Source organism: Rhamphochromis longiceps, linkage group LG15, assembly GCF_057381845.1.
Source record: "Rhamphochromis longiceps isolate RC_006_pf linkage group LG15, R_longiceps_female_GT1.1, whole genome shotgun sequence".
NCBI lineage: Eukaryota > Metazoa > Chordata > Actinopteri > Cichliformes > Cichlidae > Rhamphochromis > Rhamphochromis longiceps.
Window position 1 is genome coordinate 35,991,395 of NC_140571.1, and position 24,701 is coordinate 36,016,095.

At 40.1% G+C, this 24,701-nt stretch overlaps 1 protein-coding gene across 1 annotated transcript; it reads right to left on the bottom strand.

The window, feature by feature from the left end:
* Positions 1-228: 228 nt before the first annotated feature.
* On the bottom strand, positions 229-20,145 carry hsf2 (heat shock transcription factor 2). The gene is made up of 12 exons (XM_085382043.1): positions 19,831-20,145; positions 19,327-19,435; positions 13,617-13,744; positions 12,178-12,302; positions 11,351-11,426; positions 10,949-11,010; positions 9,656-9,734; positions 8,202-8,332; positions 6,772-7,059; positions 3,134-3,236; positions 2,234-2,300; positions 229-1,551 (listed from the first exon to the last, which is right to left on the bottom strand). Exons 1-12 carry the CDS (start codon positions 19,921-19,923, stop codon positions 1,217-1,219), a joined length of 1,596 nt encoding a protein of 531 aa, XP_085238169.1. The 5' UTR covers positions 19,924-20,145; the 3' UTR covers positions 229-1,216.
* Positions 20,146-24,701: the final 4,556 nt, after the last annotated feature.

Consider the following 24,701-nt stretch of genomic DNA (forward strand, 5'->3'; position numbering starts at 1 on the left):
ATAAGGTATAAATTTAAAAATGGTAGGTGGCTTCTTTCTTCAGTTAGCACATTCACAAAATGTTCAGAAAACTTGACCTCTGTCACTGAATTTGTAGTAGGAGCACCAACTGTACTGTGCCTCATTTTGGAGCTACTGTCTGCCCGGCCGGGTGAGGATAAAACAGAAATCAAACTTCTCTATGATCTATGACCACCGTTCCAAAAAACACACTGACACTTACAACAACTCAACTTTATTGTTATATACTGCTAAAGGAATGCAGGACAGATTTCGCAATATATATTTTGTATGTCTCGTGTGTGGTCGGGTGGACACAGCGCATTCTTTCCACATCTATCATATCTGTAGCATGCACACATGCTAAAGCCACTCACATATTATCATCAAGATTTTTTCTGTCTGCAGTTCTGAGAATGAAAACTATGAGCTGACTGAAGGATTGAATATTATCCTCTGTTTCCGTTTTTAATCCAGTGTTTGCCCCAGTCCTCCAGAATTCAACTGAATGTAAATGTACAAGTTACTTTCCGAGGTGTTCCCTAAACAAAACACAATCCGCAGGAATGTTGCTTAATGAAAAGTCTAAGCTCTGTGCACAAACATTAAGCCAAATATAAACAAAAACTAGAATAAATAGATTATTAAATTATATACAACAGTTTACTGTTCATCCTCACTAAAGTTGTAGAAGCAAAACTGAAGCAGTTTTCTTTAGACTACAAAGACGCTGAAGGAGATGGAACGAAAGCCAATGTATTCTTCTGTCTGTGGATCCAGCAGCACAGAGATGAACAGAGCTTATACACAAGTGATTACAATGCCTCCACTTTGTGCCTTATTTTTACATTTGAGACCTTTGATTTGAAAAAAAAAATTCAAGTTCTAGAACTTGAAAGTAAAATGATCAAGTTTCAGAAATGTGGAAGTTCATTTAGCTCTTTGTGCCCCTCCCACAGATGACGAACACACCTTCCAGGATTTACCTGGATTGTTTTCCTTACAGAACACAAAGAGAATGAGTATGGAGTAATCAGATGTGACTTTTGAGTGACTGACTATTACCCAAAGCCAAAGTCATAAATCTAAAAATGTGTCCAAACTGCAGCCGCGAAGATTTTCGCTTCATTTTCTGCTGTTTAAAAGAACTCCAGAGATGAGAGGAAGTATTAACATAACTGAGGGATACAGTCTGTGATTGAAGCAGTCTCGGTGTTCACACTCTGCTAAGCTGAACTGAATCAGCTTCAGGCCCAGCAGGACTCAGTTCACATAGGTAGAACAGGGTCTCCTCACTAGCTTCTGCCTCTGTCAGGGGCTCCAGGCGAATCAGCGAGCTGCGATGTGCCTGCTTCGACTCCAAGCTGGTGTCCACTATCTCTGATGACTTCTCAGCATCAATAGAAGCCACAGAGCTGGAAGAAGGCTCATGTTGGGTGCTTGAGGAGCCTGTGCTGCTGCCGTCTATGGCTAGATCCAGGTCTGGAGGAGGAATACAGCCATCGAGGAAAGCCAACAGAGGGCAGGTGGTGTACTGGATCAGCTGCTTATCTTGTGGGGGGAGCAACAAAAAACAAACTTTAAATATATCTGGTTCAATGGAGAAAAACACAGGAAAAGTAAAGGATGTTTCACAACTTTATTAACAACATAACATTAATGATCATCTGCTCATGTCATAAAGAAAAGAGCTTCAAACAATCAACACTAACTAAACTTGTGAAATATTTGAATGTCTGCTCTCTGACGCCGATTTGGAGACACAATGTTGCAGGTAGAGAGAGTTGTTAATTAATTGTAATTTTAGATATTACTCCAAATCTTAATCAGCTGCTTATTAAATAAAACCAGCAAGTTCACACCACAGTGTGGGAAATAAAAGCTTAAATGGCATTATATGAAGTATCATTAACCCTAATAAAGTGTAATGTTTCAGTAGTATCATACCAAATTAAGTACTAATCTTAGGAAGATTGTTTTGCTTGTAACTGCTTATAACAGTCTGTATTACAGATTTACAGCACAAAACAGTGACGACTTTATAGCATTAACAATCAGTAATTGCCTACAGGATACTGAAAGTACATAGTTACTGTACATCTGTTGTATTGTAATTTAGAAAATAATGACATCCATATGCATCTAACTCATTTCAGCAGTACCTTTTGGATTTGCAATATATCCAATGGCTAATTTAAAACTATCTTTGGTTCATTGTGTAGTTTATCCTTACCTGTGTTATCTTCCTCACTCCTCCCTTTGCTCACCTCTGCTGTGCTCCCTTTGGAGGGCACATTCTCCTGAAGGGTGACATCACAAGACAGAAGCTTTAAAACAGACAAAAGCTAACAGCATAGATGTAAATTAGAAGTTAGAGAACAGATTTACATGTTCAAGAACAAATATTCTTACAGACAGGGAATGAGCTGCTGCCATATGTGGAACACTTGCAAGTGTCTCTGAGAAGAAAACTGGCACGTGCAGACTGGTGCAGCTGCAGTCTCTTCTTGCCGAGTGTGCAATCGACGCTATTAGTTTACCAGTCAATCTATGTTGCCACTCTCATCTATGGCCATGGCTTTTTGGTAGTGACTAAAAGAATGAGATTGTTGATACAAGCAGAGAAAAAGAAGCTTGCTCTGTAGAGTATCTAGGCCAGATAGTGAAGAGGTTAGCAGCTTGGTCATTCAGGAAGGACTTAAAACAAAAGTCCTCCCTCCAATTGAAAGCCCTGAGATAACAGAGTCAGACACTTGACTAGAACCACCTCTTAGGTGAGGTGATTCAGGCATGTCGAAACTAAGAGGAGACACACTGGCAAGACTATGTCTCAGCCAACTTGGGAATGCCTCAGCGCCCCCTCCCCCAGAAGAGCTTGGAGGAGGTTGATGGGGAGAGGTAGGTTTGGCTTTCCTGCGTCCCAGAGATGGACAGGCAGCAGAAAATGAATGGGTGGCTCCTTCCATATTTTTACCTCAAAATACTCCCATTACATTACCTTTATAGCAGTGGAAGTACCAATGGTCAGCTTATCCAGTTTTGGATAACACATCTGATCAGTTTGACTAAGGCTAGAAACCACCAATGACCTAAGTGGGTGTTTATGATGTGTGTGTGTATAATGCTATCTTACCTCTTGAGTATCAAAATCAATGCCACACTGTTTTCCATAAAGCATGGCCTGGAAGTCCTCTAGACTGCAGTCAATACTATCCAGATAGTCCATGAGTTCCACCCTAACAAAAAAAGACAAATTCACACACGTTAAATAAAATGAATGAAATGGAACACCATATTCACATGATCACATGACCAACATGGAGTTGTAGAGTTAAAATGTGACAGCACTAGACACTTAAATGTACTACATGCCTGTTCAGCTGTCTAGAATTTGGGGAATTTGTGGTTCGCATACTGCACACAGCACACAGCAAAGTATTTAAAATACTAAAAACAGCAACGCACATGCAATGCTTTTACAATGTTACATATGCATCTTGTGCATAATCAGCCCCCTTACAATGTTGCTTCCATGACTCTGTACAGACAGCATAAACACAGCAACATATACTGTCAGTATGGATGGGTCAATCCAGCTTGGAAGGTCAGAGCAAGGGTATGTGCTAATTAGCTAAGATAAGGTTCAGTGTAATCAGTGTTCTTGGGAAACTGTGCCTGACCAGTCTAACACATGACATTAACCATAACTGATTTCCAGTGAAAGTTTATATGGCTTGCCAAAAACAATCTGTGATTTGTGCTGCCTTGCAGAAAGTGGTACCGTTGTAGTGAAAGGGTTTGGAGAACTAAGTGGCTAATCCAAGGACAGGCTGGCTATGCAAGACACATCTCCTGGATGCACTGGTACGCATCTTCTGTGATGTATCCTCAGGTGTTTCAGGTCTCGCAACATCATACACCCTCGCCCAGGCGACCCAGCCGGGGGTGATCAGGCCCCAACTTGGTACCAGTAGCTGCCCATGGATCAGCCCTCTCAATCCACAGCCACCTTGTGGCTTTCTCTGCCGCTTTGTTCACAGCCTGGATAGCCCTCTTCTTGGCTGCCCCAGCCACTCCCAGTCGGCCCAGGACTTTGCAGAGTGATTGTCCTGCAAAGCCCCTACAACCCACTTCTATGGGCTCATAGATAGGGATGGGTATCGTTTAGGTTTTATCCGATACCGGTGCCAAATCGGTACTTTTGAAACGGTGCCGGTGCTCAAACCGGTGCTTAAAGAATGGAGAACACAAAATTGGTCCAAAAACCTCTCATGTTCAGCTGGTTTTTTGTAAAAAGATAACAATGTTAGCCTTTTCTGCAGCTATGGGGCATATATGGCATCACTCTTGGCTGGAAGCAGTGCTTAAACAATGGAAAAAACACAAACTTTGTCCTAAACCTCTCATGTTTAGCTGTTTTCCACTTTTTCTTTGGTCATTTTAGCCTTTTTGGCCAGGGTGAAGGGAGTATCTGCCATCAAACAAGAAGACAGCCGCATGTAGCTATGATGATGTTTGCTAGTTCACTTTACATGCATTAATGTAATAACGTGGTTAGCCTACTCAACGTAAATTACACACGAACATTAAGCTACTCACGCAGAGAAGAACGGCTGCCGCTGCATCATCATCCGTCATCATTTCTGCTACACTGGCAGGGCTAGGGGCCAGGACTCTCCTCTTCGGGGTTTTTGGGGGATATTGCTAACTCCAGGTCAGATAACAGGCAACCCACGCACAGTAGATGCGCTCGGTGTGAGGTCTGGCAGCAAGCTATCATACGGCGCATTTCTGGGCTTTTAAAAAAAACGCTATGCGTCGCCAGGTGTTTCATCGGATTCGAGGTGTTACCTCCTTTGACAGTATCACAGTATCACCTTAAAGCACTTGTTGCAGGCTGCTGAGTTTGCATATTTTGCTGTGAAGTACAGCAAGACTTTTGACCGCTTCGCCTTGGACATTTTAATCTGTAGCTCTGCTCTAAAAGAACGCACGTACCTGGACCCGCCTACTATCCTCGGAAACGTAAAATTATTGGCTAGAAGTGTATCACAGCTCAGGAAAAAAAAAAGCACCGAAATAAAGCACCGAAATGTGCGCTGCTTTGCGGTCTGGTTACTACCGTTTATGTCAGAACCGGTGCCATCATGGCACCGGACACCGGTACCCATCCCTACTCATAGAAAGTCTTGCAGCCCCTTCCCCTGCAGTCCTGCACTAGTTCCTGGTACTTTGCGCGCTTTCTCTCGTTGGCCTCTTGGATCTGCTCTTACCAGGGCACTGTGAGTTCCAGCATGATCAGATGTTTTGAGGCATCAGAAATAATGATCATGTCTGGCCAGAGGGATGTTTTTACAATGTGCCGTGGGAACTTTAGCTGGTAAACAGCTAAAGAAACCCAGTATAAATAACTAGCAGGCAGAAAACGAAAGACTTTTTTTGGCCTCCACATGGACATTTCTATAACGCCTTGTTAAAGCTAAGACATTACATGTTACAAACATGGGAAGGGTGCATTTGATACTGCACATGTAATCCAATGATAGCTTTTAAATGTAACTTCTCGTGTAGTTCTCACTTGATATTAGGCTACTCGATATTTGGCTAGCAGAATTCCAGAGTTCATTTAAATTATTTGATTACCTGGGGCAGACCTAGCTTTAAAGCGTAGTTTACATATTTCAGAAACGTAGCGATCACTGTCCCGTGGAAACATCCAGTTGTGTGTCAACTATTTAGCTATTTTTGCACAGCCTGCTCCTGGGGTCTTGCCTGGTGTGGTTAACCCCAGCCTCTATCTACAGTTTACATGTGACGTCAGAGCTACTGGTGAGAAAAAAAACCAGTATCGTGCTCCTTTGCCCTCTAGCCATCCTTTGAACATATTTGAGACTTAGCCAAAATGCCAGCTATTGGATGGCCAGTGGAGAATATCTGGTTTATTCTCCTGGTGACCATCTCTCCGCTTCTTCAAGCAGGTGGCAAAGCCTGTGAGTGTTTGTTTGGCAGCTTCCAAGTCCTCAGGTATAGACAGCTTGCTGAACTTCTTAACAAGTGCACAAGACAACCCCAACAAGGTGGTTTTACAGGTGGTAGACACAGACCATCCTTCCCGACTAATTTTACTTGAGTTCTGCTTCTTGTTAAGTGTCCATTTCACTACTTGTAGCATGAGACGGTACCTGCAGCCCAGTAAAAGTGCTGTCTCATCTTTATATACACCATCACAAGACATTTTGATGTCACCCAGCATAATCTCAAGAATGTGCACAAGATAACAAAAGACAGCCCCCCCCCCCCCAAAAAAAAGCATCTATCCAACGGCAAGACCAATGTCTGCTTCTTTGTGCAAAGAACAGGAGGAGCACTGCCAGAGGCCGACAAAATGACCTCTACCTGGCTACTAACATTCATGTTTCTTACCAAATCATCAGTAAAAGATTCACGAGGGCCACAAGGGTCCAACAACATTAGAGTGACCCATATTCACACACCAGTTTAACTGACTATGCATTACACTACGATGATCCCCCGCGTAGTTTGGAAGATCAGTTTTTCACACAGAAGGATCTGGGTCACAGAGTATCTTATAACCAAGGGATGACCTCAGTGTAACCAGTCAGCCATCAGTTCCACATCAGCTCAGTGCTCCATTTAAATGTTTTGTAAACATCTGAAAGGGATCGATAGTCTTATTTGAAAATAAAAGTCTCACAATCTAAACAACCAATGAAGCATCAATATTCAGTGAGAATTTCGGTTCAAACTTACTTCCCCAACAGGTTGATGTTCTGTGATATTGCTGCTCCATTCTCATTCAAGATGGAATCCATCATTTTCACGGGGTCCTCAAGACTCAGCACTGAGGGTTTATTAAGCTGTAGGGCACTACTAGTTGTTCCACTGCTGTCTAGAGTGCTGCTCCTCTGACCGTCATCTGCTGCGGCTGCCGACACAGCTTCAGTGTGTTTGAGGCCTTCTGTAATGGTGGTGCACACCTCTGTTTCAGCTGGAAGCACTGGACAGCTCTCGAGCTCTACTTCCACAATTTCGACATCGCTGAAGGAAAACATATAGAATATATTTAACTATATGAATATATTTAAAACTTAACCTAAACACAACTTTCTAAAGTCAGTGTATTGTCATTTTACTTAACTGGCAAAGACTTTATGGCACTGGTTGCCATATACATTACCAGTCTTTAAAGTAAAATATTTAGTGGGAAAATTAACACCACAATGTTGCAATAATATGCAAATTATTTCAAACCTGTATTGAATTGAAAAATGAACAAATGTTGAAAGTGAAGTGTGTTGTTTTCCTCTTTTTAAAATTTATTATCATTATTTAAAATTTTTTTTTTAGCAAAGCAACAATAACACAAGACAAGGACATACAAAAAGGAAAACAGGACGAGGTGAAAACGAGCCACAAGTGAAAAACCTCAATTTTTGGGACAACCAAAAGCAGCTGGTCGACTGATCCAAGGGCCCGCGAAGGAACAGAAATACATCAGAAAGATTTGCTAGGTATTTACCTGTTTTTTCCTAATTGTACTGGAATCTGTGGACCTCATTTTTAACAATGAGTTTAATTCCAAATTATTTTCCTTATTTCACAAAGCTTTTTCAAACTGATTGGTTGCAAATAGATTTATAGTTCTGTCATTTTGTGCTTCACATTTGATTTCTTGTTTGGTGTGTTTTTTATTTGATGCATATGAAGCGATCATGCCATGCAGAACTGCTTTTTTAGTTTCCCAAATAAGTATTTGGGGAATCATTTATGTCCACCAAAGGATGTAATTGATGCATGCAATGGTGCATCACTCTTTACACTTTAAGTGTGACAAACATATTTAAAAAAACAAACAAACAAACAAAAAAAAAAAAAACGGGGGGGGGGAATCAAATAGTTTTTCACACCACTGTAACTACTTCACAGCTACAAAGAGCTCAGCAAGTATGATGGGTCTTGTTTGGTAGCAACATGTCATGTAATGACACTATATAGATTGTATTGATGCAAACTGACTATTCCATTGTTCAGTGTAGCAGGTTGGAGTACCAATTCAACATCTTCAAAGGCACTTGACAGAGCAAAGCACACCTCTACTACAGCTGTTAAGATGTTACCATCTGATGTTATAAGGGCAGAATGCTAATGCCTTTCAAGAAGTCTTAGGTAAATCGTCTTACCCTTGCTCGTAGGCTTGTGACTCTTCTGTGATCTCCGACGTTACCTCTCCATCATTCTCAGGCAAGTCACAGATAATGACATCATCAGACAGCTCAGAACCCTTTACGCCATTGATACTACTGACAGAGGACTTAACACGGGGCACAGAGAGATTCATGACTTTAGAAAAGATTGTTTACAGAGCTCTTACAAGATGATATAATCAACATGCCAATGCTCAACTTTAGGACCACGCACGCACGCACGCACGCACGCACACGCACACACACACACACACACACACACACGGGGCAAGGTGAACAAAACCCTTAAAGCGGAACATTTCAACTTTAAATTGCAAAGAATTTGGGAATATCATCATCTGTTGTTCATAGTCTTAGATGAATGAAATCTGTACGCAGAGAAAAATATAAAAGCAAATTTTGAATAGTCAATAACTTTAGGCACTTAGAGCCACAGCCTCAAGAGTAGACAGTTCTGCTGTGGCAATCACTGCCTGCACAAGCACATCTGTGACCAACGGTCAGGGGCAGAGTTCTTCACTGCATCTACAAATACAACTTAAAACCTTAGTATGCAAAGAACAGCAAAACTGGGATCCATCCCAAAAAAAAAATAATAAAACAAACTGTTTTGAATTTGTATTTGATCATTTAGTGTGACTACTGCTCAGGACGTCCAGCACACTTTCTATTAAATTAGAAGGTGAGTGATTCAGTCTGGCTCCTCTGGTTTGAGTCCCTGAACTACCCCAAAGCATCAGTTTATAGTGAGTGTGAGTGTTTGTGTGCTTGGCAAAGTACTTGGACAGAGAATGAAGTGCCTGTATGACAGGATTTGTGAATGGATGAATGAGGCTTGTAGTTATAAATATACTTCTCTTACTCTAATTTTACCAAAAAGTTAATAAATACATTCATTCTTACATGGAAAAACTCAGTACCTCTCTAAATTAATCAGACCATCAGATTAATTGAATTACAATCAGGACTTTCAAACTAAATGCCAAGAACCTGTGTCAACACAGGAAGCCAGTCGCTTGTCTTGTATTGCTTTGGTTTGGTTAGTTGCTGCAAATCAGCTACAGCAACATGCTGAAGACTAAGGCAGCCACATAAAAAAACTACATATTAAAGGGACCCACAAGAGCAGCAGCTCGTGATTGACTTGTTAATGAGATAGTACTTGGTGTTGTTATCCTGAAATACACGTTACCATTGTGATTGTAAAATTAATTATGTTCAGTTAGATAAAATATTTGCAATGGCTAACATTATAGAAATTTTCATTTTTCTGCTGTGGTACAAAGTTGGGTATTGAGTTCAGAGTTACTGTATTGGTAATCATACAGGAAACATTTCTGGTATCACTAGACTTCTAATTTATTTAAGGCAGCACTTAAAAACAATACTTTTGAAAAGCATAATGTGAACAGTAACCATTCTTTACTGACCTGTTCAACACACACTTTGTCATCATAGATCTGGTGAATGAATTTGGGCTTCTTCCCATTGCCATTCATAAGAATGGGCCTGTTTAAAAACAAAGACAAAAACTGTGATATGGTAGTCCTTTGGAAAACATCTTTATTGTTAAAAGTTCTTATTTGTTGTACCATTGTATTTAATGGCCAACCCTTTGTTGAAAACCAAACTAATATTTTATGTCACTAGTAATCAATAAAAAAGCAGCTTTATCATTTGTATAATTTAAACTCACAAAAAGTTACACTTTGAAACACCTACAACAGTAACTTTATTAGTATGATATTAGTGTTATACTAGTGAATTATTTTTATCACATACGCCTTACATAAAACTGACAACCCCACTTCCAAAATGTAATTCAATTTTCTTTTGCCTCGAGGCGCCTTGTACAGTAAGTATAAATGCCCTACAATAATACAAAGAAAACCCCAACAATCATATAACCCCCTTTGAGCAAAGCCCTTTGAAACAGTGGGAAAGAAAAACTCCCTATTAACGGGCAGAAAACTCCAGCAAAACCAGGCTCAGGGAGGTGTGGCCATCTGCTGCGACCGGTTGGGATGAGGGGATGAAGACAATATGAAGACCAAAGATGAATATAACTAATAATTAAATGTAGAGGTGTATAAACACATAGTGAGTTTAGTCAAAAAGAAACCCTGCATCATGGGAATCCCCCAGCAGCCTAGACCTTTAGCAGCTTAACTAAGGAAGGATTCAGGATCACCTGATCCAGCCCTTACTATTGTATACTGTCAAAATGGAAAGTTTTAAGCCTAATCCTAAAAGTAGAGAGGGTGTCTGTCCTCAGTAGTCAACATCACTACAGGATTAGTCGTCTGCTTGCCCACCACTGGTGTCTCCAGTTGGTTAGCCATCACCAGTCTGTCTGTATCTGTAAGTACCACAGGATCCTAGCCTGGGGACCCTTACTGGAAACAGACGCCCTTTATCCACGAGCAGTCTTACTTACCGCTTACCACACAGTTTTTTTCCCCTCCCTAAATTACATCTTGACCGTTACTTTTGTTACTATTTATTTATCTTTAACACACAAGGTTTTTGGCAACTTATTAGTATAGGGGTGGTCATCTACTAATCAGAAGGTTTGTGGTTTGATTCCTTACTGTGCCAGTCTGCATGGGCAAGATACTAATTCCAAGTAAGCACTTACAGCAGAGCAGAAATGCATTATATCAGAACCAGTCCATTTACTATGTATAGCTACTTACTGTAAAGAATTAACACTGTAAACTCACCTTTTACGTTTTAAATTCAGGATGCGGTTGTTCTGCACCAATGTAACAATAAAATGGAGCAACTGAAAAAAAGACCAGTATGAAAAATTCAAGCCTGACATGAACACTTCATCGCTTTTCATCTCTGTATTTTTAATACATGCTGATAAAGGTTTTACGTCTGGCTGCTGAAAAATTAGGTGGTAAAAGAAACGGGATAAATCACTAAAAAACTTGTTTAGCTTTCAATGTACCAAGTAATTAGAAAGAGTCTTTTAATAACATATCAACAACATAACATGAATAATAAGGCATAATATTATGACATTTATTACAAAAGAAGTTCAACTTTAAATTCAGTATAATCTAATGAAGATACAATCATAACTTATGAATACAGTTCCAAATCATATGACTGCTGACCTTTTTGATGAGCTGTTGTTGGTGGGCATGTTTCTGTCTCAGATCTGATAACTCTCGCCACAGAGACTCGTTCTCTCTGAAAAATACGATTTTTGCAGTCAACAGATTGGACTACAGGACCAGCTGTCACCTGTAAGATTCAGTATTCGATTACACAGTCTTGCATTCATGTAAGAATTCCTTCCTGATACACTGATCAAACACAATCGGGTTATTACATCTCAAATCAGCACGAGCTTACTGCTCAACTCTCTCTGATCTGCATAACAATTTTAATGGAACATATATAGTTTATCTATTTTAACTTCAAATATAAAACACTTTAAGAGATGTGTTTTCATGCCTTTGTTCTGGCACAAACAGGAATATCTCAAAGGTATATTTTTTGACTTATTTCTCCTAAATTACAGGTCCTGGTGCATTTTGATAGCAGGAAAGACGAGTGAAAATTACAGGCTTTTATGCGCAATGGCCATTGAGATGTTCACTTTGAAACACTGCCAATGTGCAAAAAAGAAACAATGTTTTAAAAGTGGATGGAACAATTTAACTTTCTGGTGAGAAACCTGTTATTTAGTTGGGTGTTACTTTAACATGTAACTACCACTTCATCCAGCAGGCTACACGACCAAGCTCTGTGATTGACGGTGACCTGTTCAGAACATACATAGTGTCAGGTGTGATAGGTTTCTGTATTTTTGTTGTGTTAAAAAAATGATACCAATAACAATAAGAAATACAAATGACTATTTACTGACCAAAACCTTTACATGCAACTTCTCCAGATGTGTTGGTTTGCATCTGTTGGTTTAAAGCCCTACACTCACCTCTTGAGTGTTGCCAACAGGGCATCGATGTTCTCCTGTTTGCTGTGAACACTTTGAACACTTGCCAAAATCTTGGTCAGGTCTTCCTGTCGAATCTTGTTGTCCTCTGGTCGAGCATTAGAAACCTGAAAAACATAAAGCATGACTAAGTCTTGTGCTTAAAGGACAGCAAAGTTGTGATCTGCCACAATGGATCAGAAGACTGAGCAGATGGTTTCATCAACAAACTCTCTCTGAGATGATTTAGCACAGCTGAGACTATTTGCGAAGTAACAGTTGTTACTGTCGTCCTTGTAATGACACTAAACAAATAGAGGGGTCCAAATGTGACTGTGGTATAGGCTAAATGTAAAAAAAAAAAAAAAATTTGGAATGACATTTGAATTTTCTGACTGAAAATCATTTTTTGATTCAGAAAAAAAGGAAATGGTTTGCAAAATACTTTGTTCCATATTTACTTCCTAAAACAAGGCAGCATTTCAATCGACTGGAGCTTCTTAACACATGGTTGTGTATGATAAATGGAAATGGACTGGTTCTTATATAGCGCTTTTCTACCCCGAGCACTCAAAAACACAACTTGCCTCATTCACACCAGCGCCTCTTTCTACACTATCAGAGTCTGGCTGCACGTTGCATTACCATTTTCTGGAAATCCCCCAGAGATCAGGAAAAAAACAAAACATGGGTGCTGGCCAGCGGTACTCCTCAGCCTCCTAGTAGATGCACCTATGGTATCAATTTCAAAATCTTACATCGCTTTGTTAGCAATCACCTGATTTTCAGAAAACTTGAATTCTGACCTTGACCTTGAGGTCGAGGTCACTAAGATTTTAACTGCTCCATGATTTTTAGTAGATGCATCTATGGCATCAATTTCAAAACCCTAGGTGACTTCCTTCTTGGGTTATTGCATTCACAAATTGGCGTGTCCATGTTGCCAGCCTGCCCCGCAGGGTGACAATATCACATGAGCTTTTCACAGCTGAAGGGTAAAAACATTTGTTCCTTATGCTACTAAGGATTATACCCTCTTATGTTACTCTTCACTGTTTTACAGTTAGTGGAAAAATGTCAGAACTCTCATATCATGGAACTGTAGTTCAGCAGCCTCAGTTTATCAGTAAGAAGCACACAATTTCAAATGGACTAAAACAAATTCCCTGACAAACTTGAAAGTGTCTTCTCTCAACCTAACTAGAAGACAATGGAAGCTGTCATTTGCATCTTACATTTAGACTCCTAATGAAATTGTATACATTTGAAAAATATGATGGTGAAGGTCAGGAGGTTTCCAAGGAGCAGGAGGATGTTTTTGACAAACAACAATCAATTTTTTAAGTCATCAAGGTTTGGGACTCATAGATACTGGCAGCTGTCTGAATCATGGGGGTAACTTTAGCTACATTTTTACATGACACAATGGTGGAAGACACCACCTTCCTCTTGATGTTCTCCAACAGATCATCTTGTCCTTGTCTGAAGTAGGGGTGCTGAAATTCCACTGGACCGTCTCTCTCCTGTTTCACAATGCCTGTATCAATGTGCATCACCTTACGGAATCCATCTACACACAGACACAAAGAACAGGGAAGAAAAACAAACAATCAATTGACCCTGGATTTCAAGTATATATACAGTATACTGACACTTGTACAGTCATACGATCAAAAACCAAAAACTTAAAATTATATCATAGATTTCAGTGTTTTGTGACTTTTGCCCCCTCTAAGTCCATAGCTTGTAGTCACGTGACTGACTCGATGCCTGGTGGGAGCTCCACTAATTACCCTATTATTCTAAGGTATTTACCTTACAGTATAAAAACAAAAGCAAGTGCTGCTGTGATTTGGATGATAGAAATAAAATAAAATTTTGTTGAATTTATTAAAAGTTAACAGTTTGAAAGACAAAATATTTTTACTATATGAAGGTGATTCTCAAAGAGCTATGAGCTGAAAAGTTGGCAGGATCGGGTGCAGCATTTCTTTTAAGAATAAAAAACAAAAACAAAATCTAAATTTGAGAAAACTGGACAAGTGACCCGAGGACACTCGCTCAGGGGAAGAGCCACCACTGAGACCCACAGGAGACCCGCCCAGTTCCAATAATTCACTCCATGGATGATACACTCAGCCTTTGACCACTTGATGAAAACTGATGGTCAAACGGTGCGCCCTGATGGAACGCTGACAATGGCCATATGGCACATTACAACCCAATGGCTGGTTGTTGTTACAGCAACACGGCCAAGCGTCCCTTGATGTTATTAGTATGCGACACAAACGCTACAACAAAGGTGGACGTCGAGGCGATGAGTTACCTGCTGCTCGCTATGTGGCTTTTTGTCAGATGACCACAGCATTGTTTTTCTTGCCATTTTCCTTGTTGCTGGGTTTCAAAAATGGCAGCTTTGATTTTTGAGAACAAGACTCTCTCATGACTCATCGAGTGACGCCACTGATTAGCCAATGGGTGGCATGGAGTCTTTTTACACCAGATTTCAGTACCTTCTCAGATCACTTTGGAGGTACTATTTTAGTACCTGGTACCAGGTACTATGGCCTAACCCTGAATACAATGGCATTTAGAAACATGCCCTGCCCTACAGGTTAAAAGACAAAACATAAAAGACAAAACTGTTCAGAAAGAATTGGTAGAAATGCTGAAAATGGGAGTCACAGAACTGTCACACAGTGCCTGCTGTAGTCCCGTGATTCTAGCCAATTTTATTGTTACATTGGTGCAGAACAACCGCATCCTGAATTTAAAACGTAAAAGGTGAGTTTACACTAGGGCTGGGCCATATTATACCGTTCACGGTAATACCGGTATAATGTTAGGCAATGATAGGAAAATGAAATATCACGATAGAATATGAGTAAAACGCGCATGCGCAGTGCCTTTGTTTTCATACGCACATGGCCGATTGTTGAGTGAAACAGATGAACCAGAATTGGTTTGTAAAAATGGTGCAACTTCAGTGATGTGGAACTGGTTTGGTGTTTGTCCGTCAGATACACGACAAAGCACATTTTTTTGCAGAACATGCAAGCGGCCGTTGTTATTGTCGTATTTGTCGGACTAAGATGCTCTTTAGTCTGGTAGTAATCTGAGTCCTAAACTCCGTATGCTTCAGGTCAAACGAACACTGCAGCATCACTGAGAGTTAAAAACTGTCTAAATTCTTTCATCTTTAATAAAACGATCAGCATTGCTGCTTTACCAGGTGTAACTATGAAGTTTAACTTCCAGGCATCCATGAAAACAAAATTTATTACATTTAACGGAGTTAGAAGTTAGCAGGAAGCTAGCGGAACTTAGCTCGCTAGTTACCTAAGCATGATATAGCATGTTCTGACTGAGAGATTTCTGAAAAAATTCAAACGTACAGCTCTGCTATCACTTCCAACATAAATGAAGACAGGAAACTAAACAGCAGTGACGTTTGTAGGGTTACTGAAGTTGGGCTAGCTGGTATATAATGATGTGCTACGTGATCGCTAGCGACACAGCTATGTTAGCATAACATAAACAGTGAAGCTGGAGGACGAACACTAACACTTTTCCACTTATAAAAGTTAACGTTAAAGTTCCTGATAGTTAGAGACAAATGCAATCGCATGGCAGGATGCTGTAAATGGACCAAACTTCAGTCAGGAGAACAACTGAGATAAATCATCCACAATACAAGGTTAGTCATTAATATACTGCAACATGGGAATAGAGCAGCTGCCAGAGAATTCAACATTAATGAATCAATGGTACAGAAGTGGAGGAAGCAAGAAGAATGAGTTTAATAAAGTTTGATTTATCTGACTGCTTTGTTTCGCTTAATGTGCCTTATAATCCCGTGCACCTTATGGTCCGAAAAATACGTACTGCACACTGCAGTTTAATGTTGCAAAGCACCTCTTTTTAACTTCAGTGGATATTATACATGGTTATGCTCAGGATATGTCAGCCCATTTCTACTGGAAATGCCTTTTGGTTAAACTTTCAGCAAGGAATTTGCATTTGCACTGTTACATTTTTATAAAGCTTTAATGTACATAAAAACCAGCTTCTTGTTTAAGTGGAAATAAATGGAAGGTTGTCTTTTTGTGCTAGTAATGTTGTGGAGTTGTATTTTGTCTCGCATCAATTATATTGTCAGTTATATCGTTATTGCAAATTTTCAAATATATATCGTGATAAATACTTTTGGCCATATCGCCCTGCTCTAGTTTACAGTGTTAATTCTTTACAGTAAGTAGCTATACATAGTAAATGGACTGGTTCGGATATAATGCATTTCTGCTTTGCTGTAAGTGCTTACTTGGCATTAGTATCTTGCCCATGCAGACTGGCACACTAGCCAGTGACTGAGCATGGCACTGAATAGATTGTCTCCTAGGAAGCAGGTAATACTTGCAATATGCCATGTGGTTACTATACTATCCAGCAGTCTCTAAAATTATCCCAAGTGATAAGGAAATGAGACTAGGAGTGAAATAATACATCATACTGATTGCTTTTGCAATAAGGTCAGGGCTCGCAAAATCGCTAGCCCGACGTCCCAGGGCTAGCGATTTTTCCAGTCGGGCTACCAAAATCTCTCTCTGCCCTGCCCGTTGGGCTATTGTAGGAAGGAAAAATATATGTCAATGCTTTTGCATTCTTTCGGAAATGTAGCTGGGTAATTATGTCATTGGCATCGGTGAGCCACTGTCAATATGTGACATATTGAAATCGCGTTTGAATTTGCGCTTGTTTTTTGCTTTCACTTTGCAATTGCGCGAACTGTGTATAGAGAGCGACAGTACTGTTTGGTGAATGACGATAATTTGCGCACCAATTCCTCTGACATCGTCTTATCAATCGTTAGCTTACTATGCAAACATGACAAGTGAAATCTCCCGCAGCTTAAACATGTGCACAGAGAATCGCTGAGCGTTATGTGAGTGCGTGTGTAAAAGCAGCAGGATATATATTTTAGTTCTGCTGAGCCAAATAAGACAGGTCAGGGTGAAGAAGTGACAGCCAAAGAAAAGCTTACCACAAAACGGAAAAGTTATGACAAATCAGACTATAAGGCAAAAAGAAAGTGCAGCTTTATGGTTTCATGGACAAAAGAATTTCTGTGGCTGCAATATGACGAGCTAAATAACCAGGGGTGCACATAAGTGGTCCGCAGGTGCGCATTCGCTGTCAAAATAAAAAATGCGCACAAGATAAGAAGTTGCAACGCGTGTTTGCGTACATAGGATTTTCTGGAGGAGGACAGACATTTGTTTAGAACTCTTAAAGATATCGAAGAAGCTCCTTTAAGATAAGATAAGATAAGATAAGATAAGATAAGATAAGATAAGATAAGATAAGATAAGATAAGATAAGATAAGATAAGATAAGATAAGATAGAACTTTATTAATCCCTCGGGTGGGTTCCTCTGGGAAATTCGACTTCCAAAAAGCACAGCAACGACCCAAGTCATTTTTAAGCAATTACTGTGATGTTCCTCCACCTCCAAAGAAATGTCAGAAGGAGTCCGAACCACAAAAGAAGCGCGTATTCTCGGAAAAGTGGTTGCAGGAGGTGAGCTGGCTTCAAACAAACGATGAACGCACAGAGATGTGGTGCAGAATGTGCCGTGAAAATCCCACTCTAGCGGACAAAAACAGTGCTTTTTATATGGACGCAAACGCACGTTGCAACTTCTTATCTGGTGCGCTTCTTTTATTTTGACAGCAAATGCGCACATGCGGACCACTTATGTGCACCCGTGTAAATAACATAATGTTCTGCCGGGTGTGTTGTTGGTTTTCCCTCGATTTCTGAGTCGACAAGCGCCTTTGTTACTGGGACCAGTCATTTTAAGAAAGGCCCCCATTAGAACCCATGAGAAATGCAAGAAATGCATTATTGCTCAGTCTGCAATATCTTTCCCAGAACAAACACCAATTGCAAATAACATACTAAAAATAAACCTGAAAATCAGTTTAAAACAGCGTACTATGTTGAAAATAGTGAACTACCACTGGCAAAATTTAGCAGTCTTTGCAAACTTCAAAAAGCAAATGGCCTAGATCTTGGTTCCACTTGCCTCTTACCCGTGACTTCAGTGGAAATTTCAAATTCAGGATCTGACACAGACTGATTCATGTCCTACACAGTTCTTACAAGTTCATAGAAGTTTCTGTTCAATTAGAACCAAGTATTTGAGTTGATGATTGTAATTTTTATACAATGTTGTAATTTGTGTTTCAACAATTTTTTGATTAATGTTTTGTTTCCTTTACAATATTATACTTTAATGTATAATATTGTAAAGGAAACAAAACATCAATCAAAAAATTGCTCTCTTTTTTATTCGGGCTACTTAAATTTATTTTGGGCTACCAAAATTGAAGAGTCCCTGCCCGAAGGGCTACCAGGGATTTTGAAATTTTGTGAGCCCTGAAGGTCATGGATAAGATGAAGCAAAATACGTTGTTGTTTTTTTTTTAATGCAACTGCTCTAAAAACACTACCCTATCAGTTTCACTTACTTAACACTTCATTAACCTTTATAAGGGGGTACCTACAAAAAAGGAGGACAAACGGAATGCCGTCATAAAGCTATTGTGATATGTCACAGAACAACAGTTTCAGGGACAACTTCACCAACAAGGTGCATGGAGTATCTGAAAGACTGAAGCTCACGCTACACTTGTAGTGAAGCCAACAGCTTTATTACGACCATGGCATGTGACTCTGATAAATGCCACAGGACATAAGTTGATGTATCGCAGCCTACTCCATGGTTCCCACCCTAAATCTGACTATAATAACTTAAAATGTGAAAAAACAAAGGCATATAACAAACAACTGTGAAAGTAATCTACAAATTAGTTGTAATCAATGGCGGTCTTGATATTGTCCATGCATTTTTGCTAGGTGGTCTAGTGGATGGGTGTTTAAACAATAACCTGATTGTGATCTTTGCACAGAAATGAATGAAGTGAACTGACATGTGTGTTACTACTTACAAAGCACCTGCGTAGCTGTCTAATACACAAAAAGCCAAATTCAAACAAACTTCTTCAGCAGAAAAAAGGACACCTTTCAGAAGCAGAATGCGTTTGCTTTGACAGCTACAGACCAAGATGAGGTAACGAAAGCATTCTTACACATGTTGAGCTGCCTGATGAAACTGGCCATGTTATTGTGCTTGAAAAACTTGGGGAGGATCTCTTTGGCGAAGCGCTGCTCATCCAAAACTAGAAAGCTGTTGCCCTCCTGGAAAAAAAAAATCAACACTACGACAGTGAGAACGCACCTTCAAGGACAACTGGAACTATTTTAGCGTGTACGTAATTACACACAAACACAATTATCAACCTGTAGAGGCCAAAATTTGAAACTGATCCTCGCATGCAGGGACTGGTTCTGTATGCGTAGGCTAGCTAAGCAGCAGACACGCAGCAAAGAAAAATTACTGGCTAGCTAATAGTTTGTTTTTAGCTTTGCACAATGCAATTTGTCGAATACATGTTATGAAAATCAAGGATGATCACATCCTGTTGTTAATTTTGATTACCGTTTTTTAAATTAGGTTATTCTCGCTAGCTAAATGTTTTGTTTGCTTTGGCATTTAAAACTAGCATGCTAGCTGTATGCAGCTTTAACTTTACCTGACTCCAGCAAATAAATTCATTGGTGTCTGTGTCCTCGACCAACGTCCACAATTTAGTGAGGAAAGCTGGGACATTCGAGTTGTGTTTCATATTGCCAATTTAACGACAGGTACACTTCGAAATTTAAAAACCGTAATATAAGGTTTGTTTTGTAGCCTATAAAAACGCTGGTCAAGTCTTGCTTTAAGGAAAACGCCAATGGCGTACAACTTCCGGTTCTAGTAAGCAGGAGCTGATTGGTCAAAAACGATTTTACGTAAGCCTTCTCACGTGGAGTTTCATGCAAACAAAAGAGAGGCTTTGCACATCGGTCTCCGTCAAGTCCCTCGTTTACTTTTTTAAGGGGGGGTTCCAGACTCTACTCGGAAATCTCGATTGGTCCCGCAAACGTGTCCGTCCATGTACACGTTTCCGATAGGACGGGGAGGGTGCGGGGATCACCCAGCCCGTGCTCACGTGCAATCCAGCGGCGGAGCCAGGAAATTCTCAGTGGGGTGGTCAGGATGGATCGTTGGCATACATGTTTCACAACCACCACACACCTGCAATATTTGGAATGCAGGTAGTGGTGAAAAAGATCAAATAACTGTTGTACTTATATCGTGCAGATAAAATAACAAAGAACCATGCACTATACAAATGTAGCACAATTTACAGACAGTTGTAGTGTGTGTGTGTCACTACTGTTCTGAGAGGAGATTTCCTTAAAGAGCAATGAAAAGTTATTCATTCATTCACAAACAAAAAAGAAAATCAAAGTACATTCTGGTATCAGTACCAGAATGTACCTGAGAATAAATGAATAAGTGTCATGAAACATGGTGTATTTTGATTAATAGTACTACTGTGGTTGTTGCATATTATTGGAGTAGATGTTTATACGGCGAGCTGTCCAGGGTGCACCCCACCTCTGACCTCATGGCAGCTGGGATAGGCTCCAGTTGTGACCATGAAATGGATAAGTGGAAGAGAATGGATGGATGGAAGTTATGTACTTGATTAATCTACAGCATTACATCATATTTTATAAGGACGTTATGTGCCTGTCTCATCTTTGCCAGGTTGGTTCCTGCTTTTTTTTCTCTCCCAGTGTAAAGGAGTGTAAAAACTGGCTCAAGGCTGTCTTTGTTGGAACATAATTACTGCAAGACTACAGTTAAAAACACAGATTTACAGATGAATGGTCACCAGTGATAAAACTATATAAGAATAGTAGATGCCTCTTATAGTTCTTTGTTTGTACTTTCTTGTTTGTTTGTATTTTTTTTCCTTTCCTGTCCTCCACTGGTGATGGTACTCATGAAAAAAACATTATCTATACAAATGGGAATCAATAATTTATAAATAAATTGATATAATATAGAAGGCTTGGTTTTCTAACCAAGAAATTAAATTGAGAAGTGTTTTAAGGGTTGTATATGTTTATTTTCATGTTTTGCACTTTCTTTATGTTTGGTCATGTATGTGGATGAATGAAGTAAGTTAAAAATAAATTCTGCTCTGCCTAGTCTTCATTTATCAGAAACATGCAACTGAGCACACCTTGTCTTCTTACGTTCAGACAAATGTAGTGGAGCCAATATATTAAAATAACAACATTTGTCTCTTTTACATGCAATACATCCAAACATATTGTGTATGGATGCATTTATCTTTGAGATGAAGATATAAAGTGATATGAAATAGAAATAAATGCACCTTGAATTTGCACTGAAATCTAATGACTGCTGAATCTGTGGTGAAAAAACATGTCAAATGTTTGTGTTTTTGATTATTAATATTCTTCAGTTTAGTTAGTTTCTGGTTTTCTTTAATGATTTTTAGATCTTAGGTTGTGTCATTGTGCCTCCCTTGTGCTCCATGTGTCACATCTTAATCAAGTTATGTTTTCATGTCTGTGCTTCTCGTGGTTTCCTTGTCTTTTTTTTTTTTCCCCCGCCTGTCCCGTTTGGCTCTTTTGCCATCAGAATTATTGTCTAAAGGCAAAGAAAGATGTCCAACGGATTTACTTTACCAAATTGACCATCCCAGCCTTGCCATAATGGTCCATTTGATTCACCTTTTATTGTTTATTTTATTTTCACTTGCTGAATACGGGACAGATTTGACTGGGGGAAAGAAGGGGAGAAAGAAAGAGGGAAAGAAAAACAGCTGAGAAGAGGGACGGGGGAGAAGGGCAAAAAACAAAAACCAACAGAATGGGCAGAAAAAAAAATGCATATATCGATCACCTGGATCACCTGCTGAGAAAGAAAAAAGAAAACAAACAGAAGAGAACAAGAGTAATAGAATAAACAACATCACAATGATATATGGGAATATGACAGTAAATACTAAATATTAAACATTATTGTGCAGCACATAAGATCAACAGAACACAGTGTGCTTTGAGGTAGGAGCCAAAAAGGGTGTAGTTTGTGGGTGTGATCACCCGTGTGTACACCTGTGAGCATGGACGCGCTTTTTTTTTTCAAAAGGTTCCTTCATGTAATGATCTGCTAGAGGGTGTGGGGGGGCCACAGCCCCGTCCTCCAGGGCATGAAGCAGGTATGGAGGAGATCAAGACTCCAGACATCCAGAGGCCCCCAGAACACAAGAGACCAAGGAAGACCAACAGAGGGGCAGCCGCGCCACTGTCCCAGAAAGAGCTGAGGAGAGTCCCAGATGAGGGCTCACTCAGCAGCCGCGGAGCAGAAGCCAGGGGGAGTTGCAGTGACGCGCCCGTGAGCTCCGCCGGCAGCCAGCTGTGCCTGAGTGACCGAGCCCCAGGCCGAGAGGCCGGGGGCACCCCACCTCCGAAGTGGCCCGAGCGAGCCCCAGGCTCCAGGCCCCGATAAGCAGCCACCAAGGAGTGAGCCGGTGTGTACCCGGACGCCCATCCCCAGACGTGGTTTCCTTGTCAATTCTGCGTCTCCGTGCCTGTCTTGTGTTTCCTGCTCTACTTTGATAGTCTTGTATTCAGTGTTTTCAGATTTTGCCTCCACCTTGTCTCATTATGTCAGATTAGTCCCAGCTGTGTTTCCCTCCTGTTTCCCATTTCCTCATTACTCTCTTGTGTATTTAAGCCCTGTGTTTTCCTCTGCACTTTGTTGTGTCGTACACCTTCATTGCTGTGTGTCTCCTTTGTGCTCCTGGTTTGTTTCCTAATTTTGAGTTTTGCATTTCTAGTTCCCAGTTAGGTTTTGTATTCAATATCTGAGTTTTTTTTTCCAGCAAATAATGCTTCTGTGTTGAGTTCAACCTTTTGTTTGAGTCCTGCGTTTGGGTCCTCATCCTGGCTGCTACACAGCTACACATGACAAAAATGTTGAATGAGCTGAAACACACTGAATCATTCATCTCAAAGCCAAAGTGCAGAACTGTAGAAAGCTGAAGTTCACATAGAAGTGGAAAGTAGCTGACCATCTTTAAAATGTACAGTAGAAAAAGCTAACTAATGACAAAAGAATAATTAGTCGGAAAACATCTGAATGAATAGTCTTTTAATTACTAGAAGAGTGGGATTTTAAATGTCTAAACTAAGGAATCTTAAAGTTACAAAAGTAAAACCAGACTATTTGCTTGTCTACTATAATCTGCTATGTTTAGATCAGTGACTTCCTCTCAAACAGGAAGTCAGTAAAATAAGGCTGAAGCGGTGGACAGCAGCCTCTTGCCAGAGGACAGTGTGACAAACAGTTCATGTGAGGCGTCATCAGCTTTTGTTGCTTCCTTTCAAACAGGAAGTGAGTGATTCACCTGAAAGTGGAAGTCCACAAACAGTAGCCTGACATAAGTTCCTTCAGAGTCCAGATTCTCTGTCAGAAAAGAACTCAACCAAATCTTTGGAAAGACATCAACTGACACTGACTAACCTGCTGAGTTTATGTCTGTGTGCGTATGCGTTTGTGTTTGTGCGTGTGCATCTGCGTGTTTTTGCAGGTAAAATAATTTTTTGATTTTAACAGTTTTTGTGGGTTTTATTTTCACTCTGAGTGTTAGTGGGGGGATAAACTATACAGATTAATAACAGAGACATTAAATTCAATTGGATGAGTTGAAATGTGGGAGAATCCACTATAGAAAGGTAAATTGTTTCATTTCTGATCATCCAGTCAGAAAAGATTATTCTAAAAGTCATCAACTTTTAGAATAATCTTGCCATCACCAGTGTGTGAATGTGTGTGTGAATGGGTGGATGACAGGTTGTGTAAAGCGCTTTGGGGTCCTTAGGGACTAGAAAAGCGCTATACAAATACAGGCCATTTACCATTTACCATCAACTGACTCAAACTGCCCAGATTTGAACTAATTATCTGCTGAAGACAAATCCACAATAAAAAATTAGCATGAATTTACAGTGGCTTGCAAAAGTATTCGGCCCCCTTGAACTTTTCCACATTTTGTCACATTACAGCCACAAACATGAATCAATTTTATTAGAATTCCACGTGAAAGACCAACACAAAGTGGTGTACACGTGAGAAGTGGAATGAAAATCCTACATGATCCCAAACATTTTTTACAAATAAATAACTGCAAAGTGGGGTGTGCGTAATTATTCAGCCCCCTTTGGTCTGAGTGCAGTCAGTTGCCCATAGACATTGCCTGATGAGTGCTAATGACTAAATAGAGTGCACCTGTGTGTAATCTAATGTCAGTACAAATACAGCTGCTCTGTGACGGCCTCAGAGGTTGTCTAAGAGAATATTGGGAGCAACAACACCATGAAGTCCAAAGAACACACCAGACAGGTCAGGGATAAAGTTATTGAGAAATTTAAAGCAGGCTTAGGCTACAAAAAGATTTCCCAAGCCTCCAATATCCCACGGAGCACTGTTCAAGCCATCATTCAGAAATGGAAGGAGTATGGCACAACTGTAAACCTA

Excerpts from the sequence above, each read along its gene's own strand:
- hsf2 (XM_085382043.1), bottom strand. The coding sequence starts at position 19,923 with ATGAAACACAACTCGAATGTCCCAGCTTTCCTCACTAAATTGTGGACG. Across the intron at positions 9,735-10,948 it reads CTGAATTTAAAACGTAAAAG|GCCCATTCTTATGAATGGCA; the intron begins GTGAGTTTACAG and ends GTTTTTAAACAG. Across the intron at positions 2,301-3,133 it reads TTGATTTTGATACTCAAGAG|GAGAATGTGCCCTCCAAAGG; the intron begins GTAAGATAGCAT and ends GTCACCCTTCAG.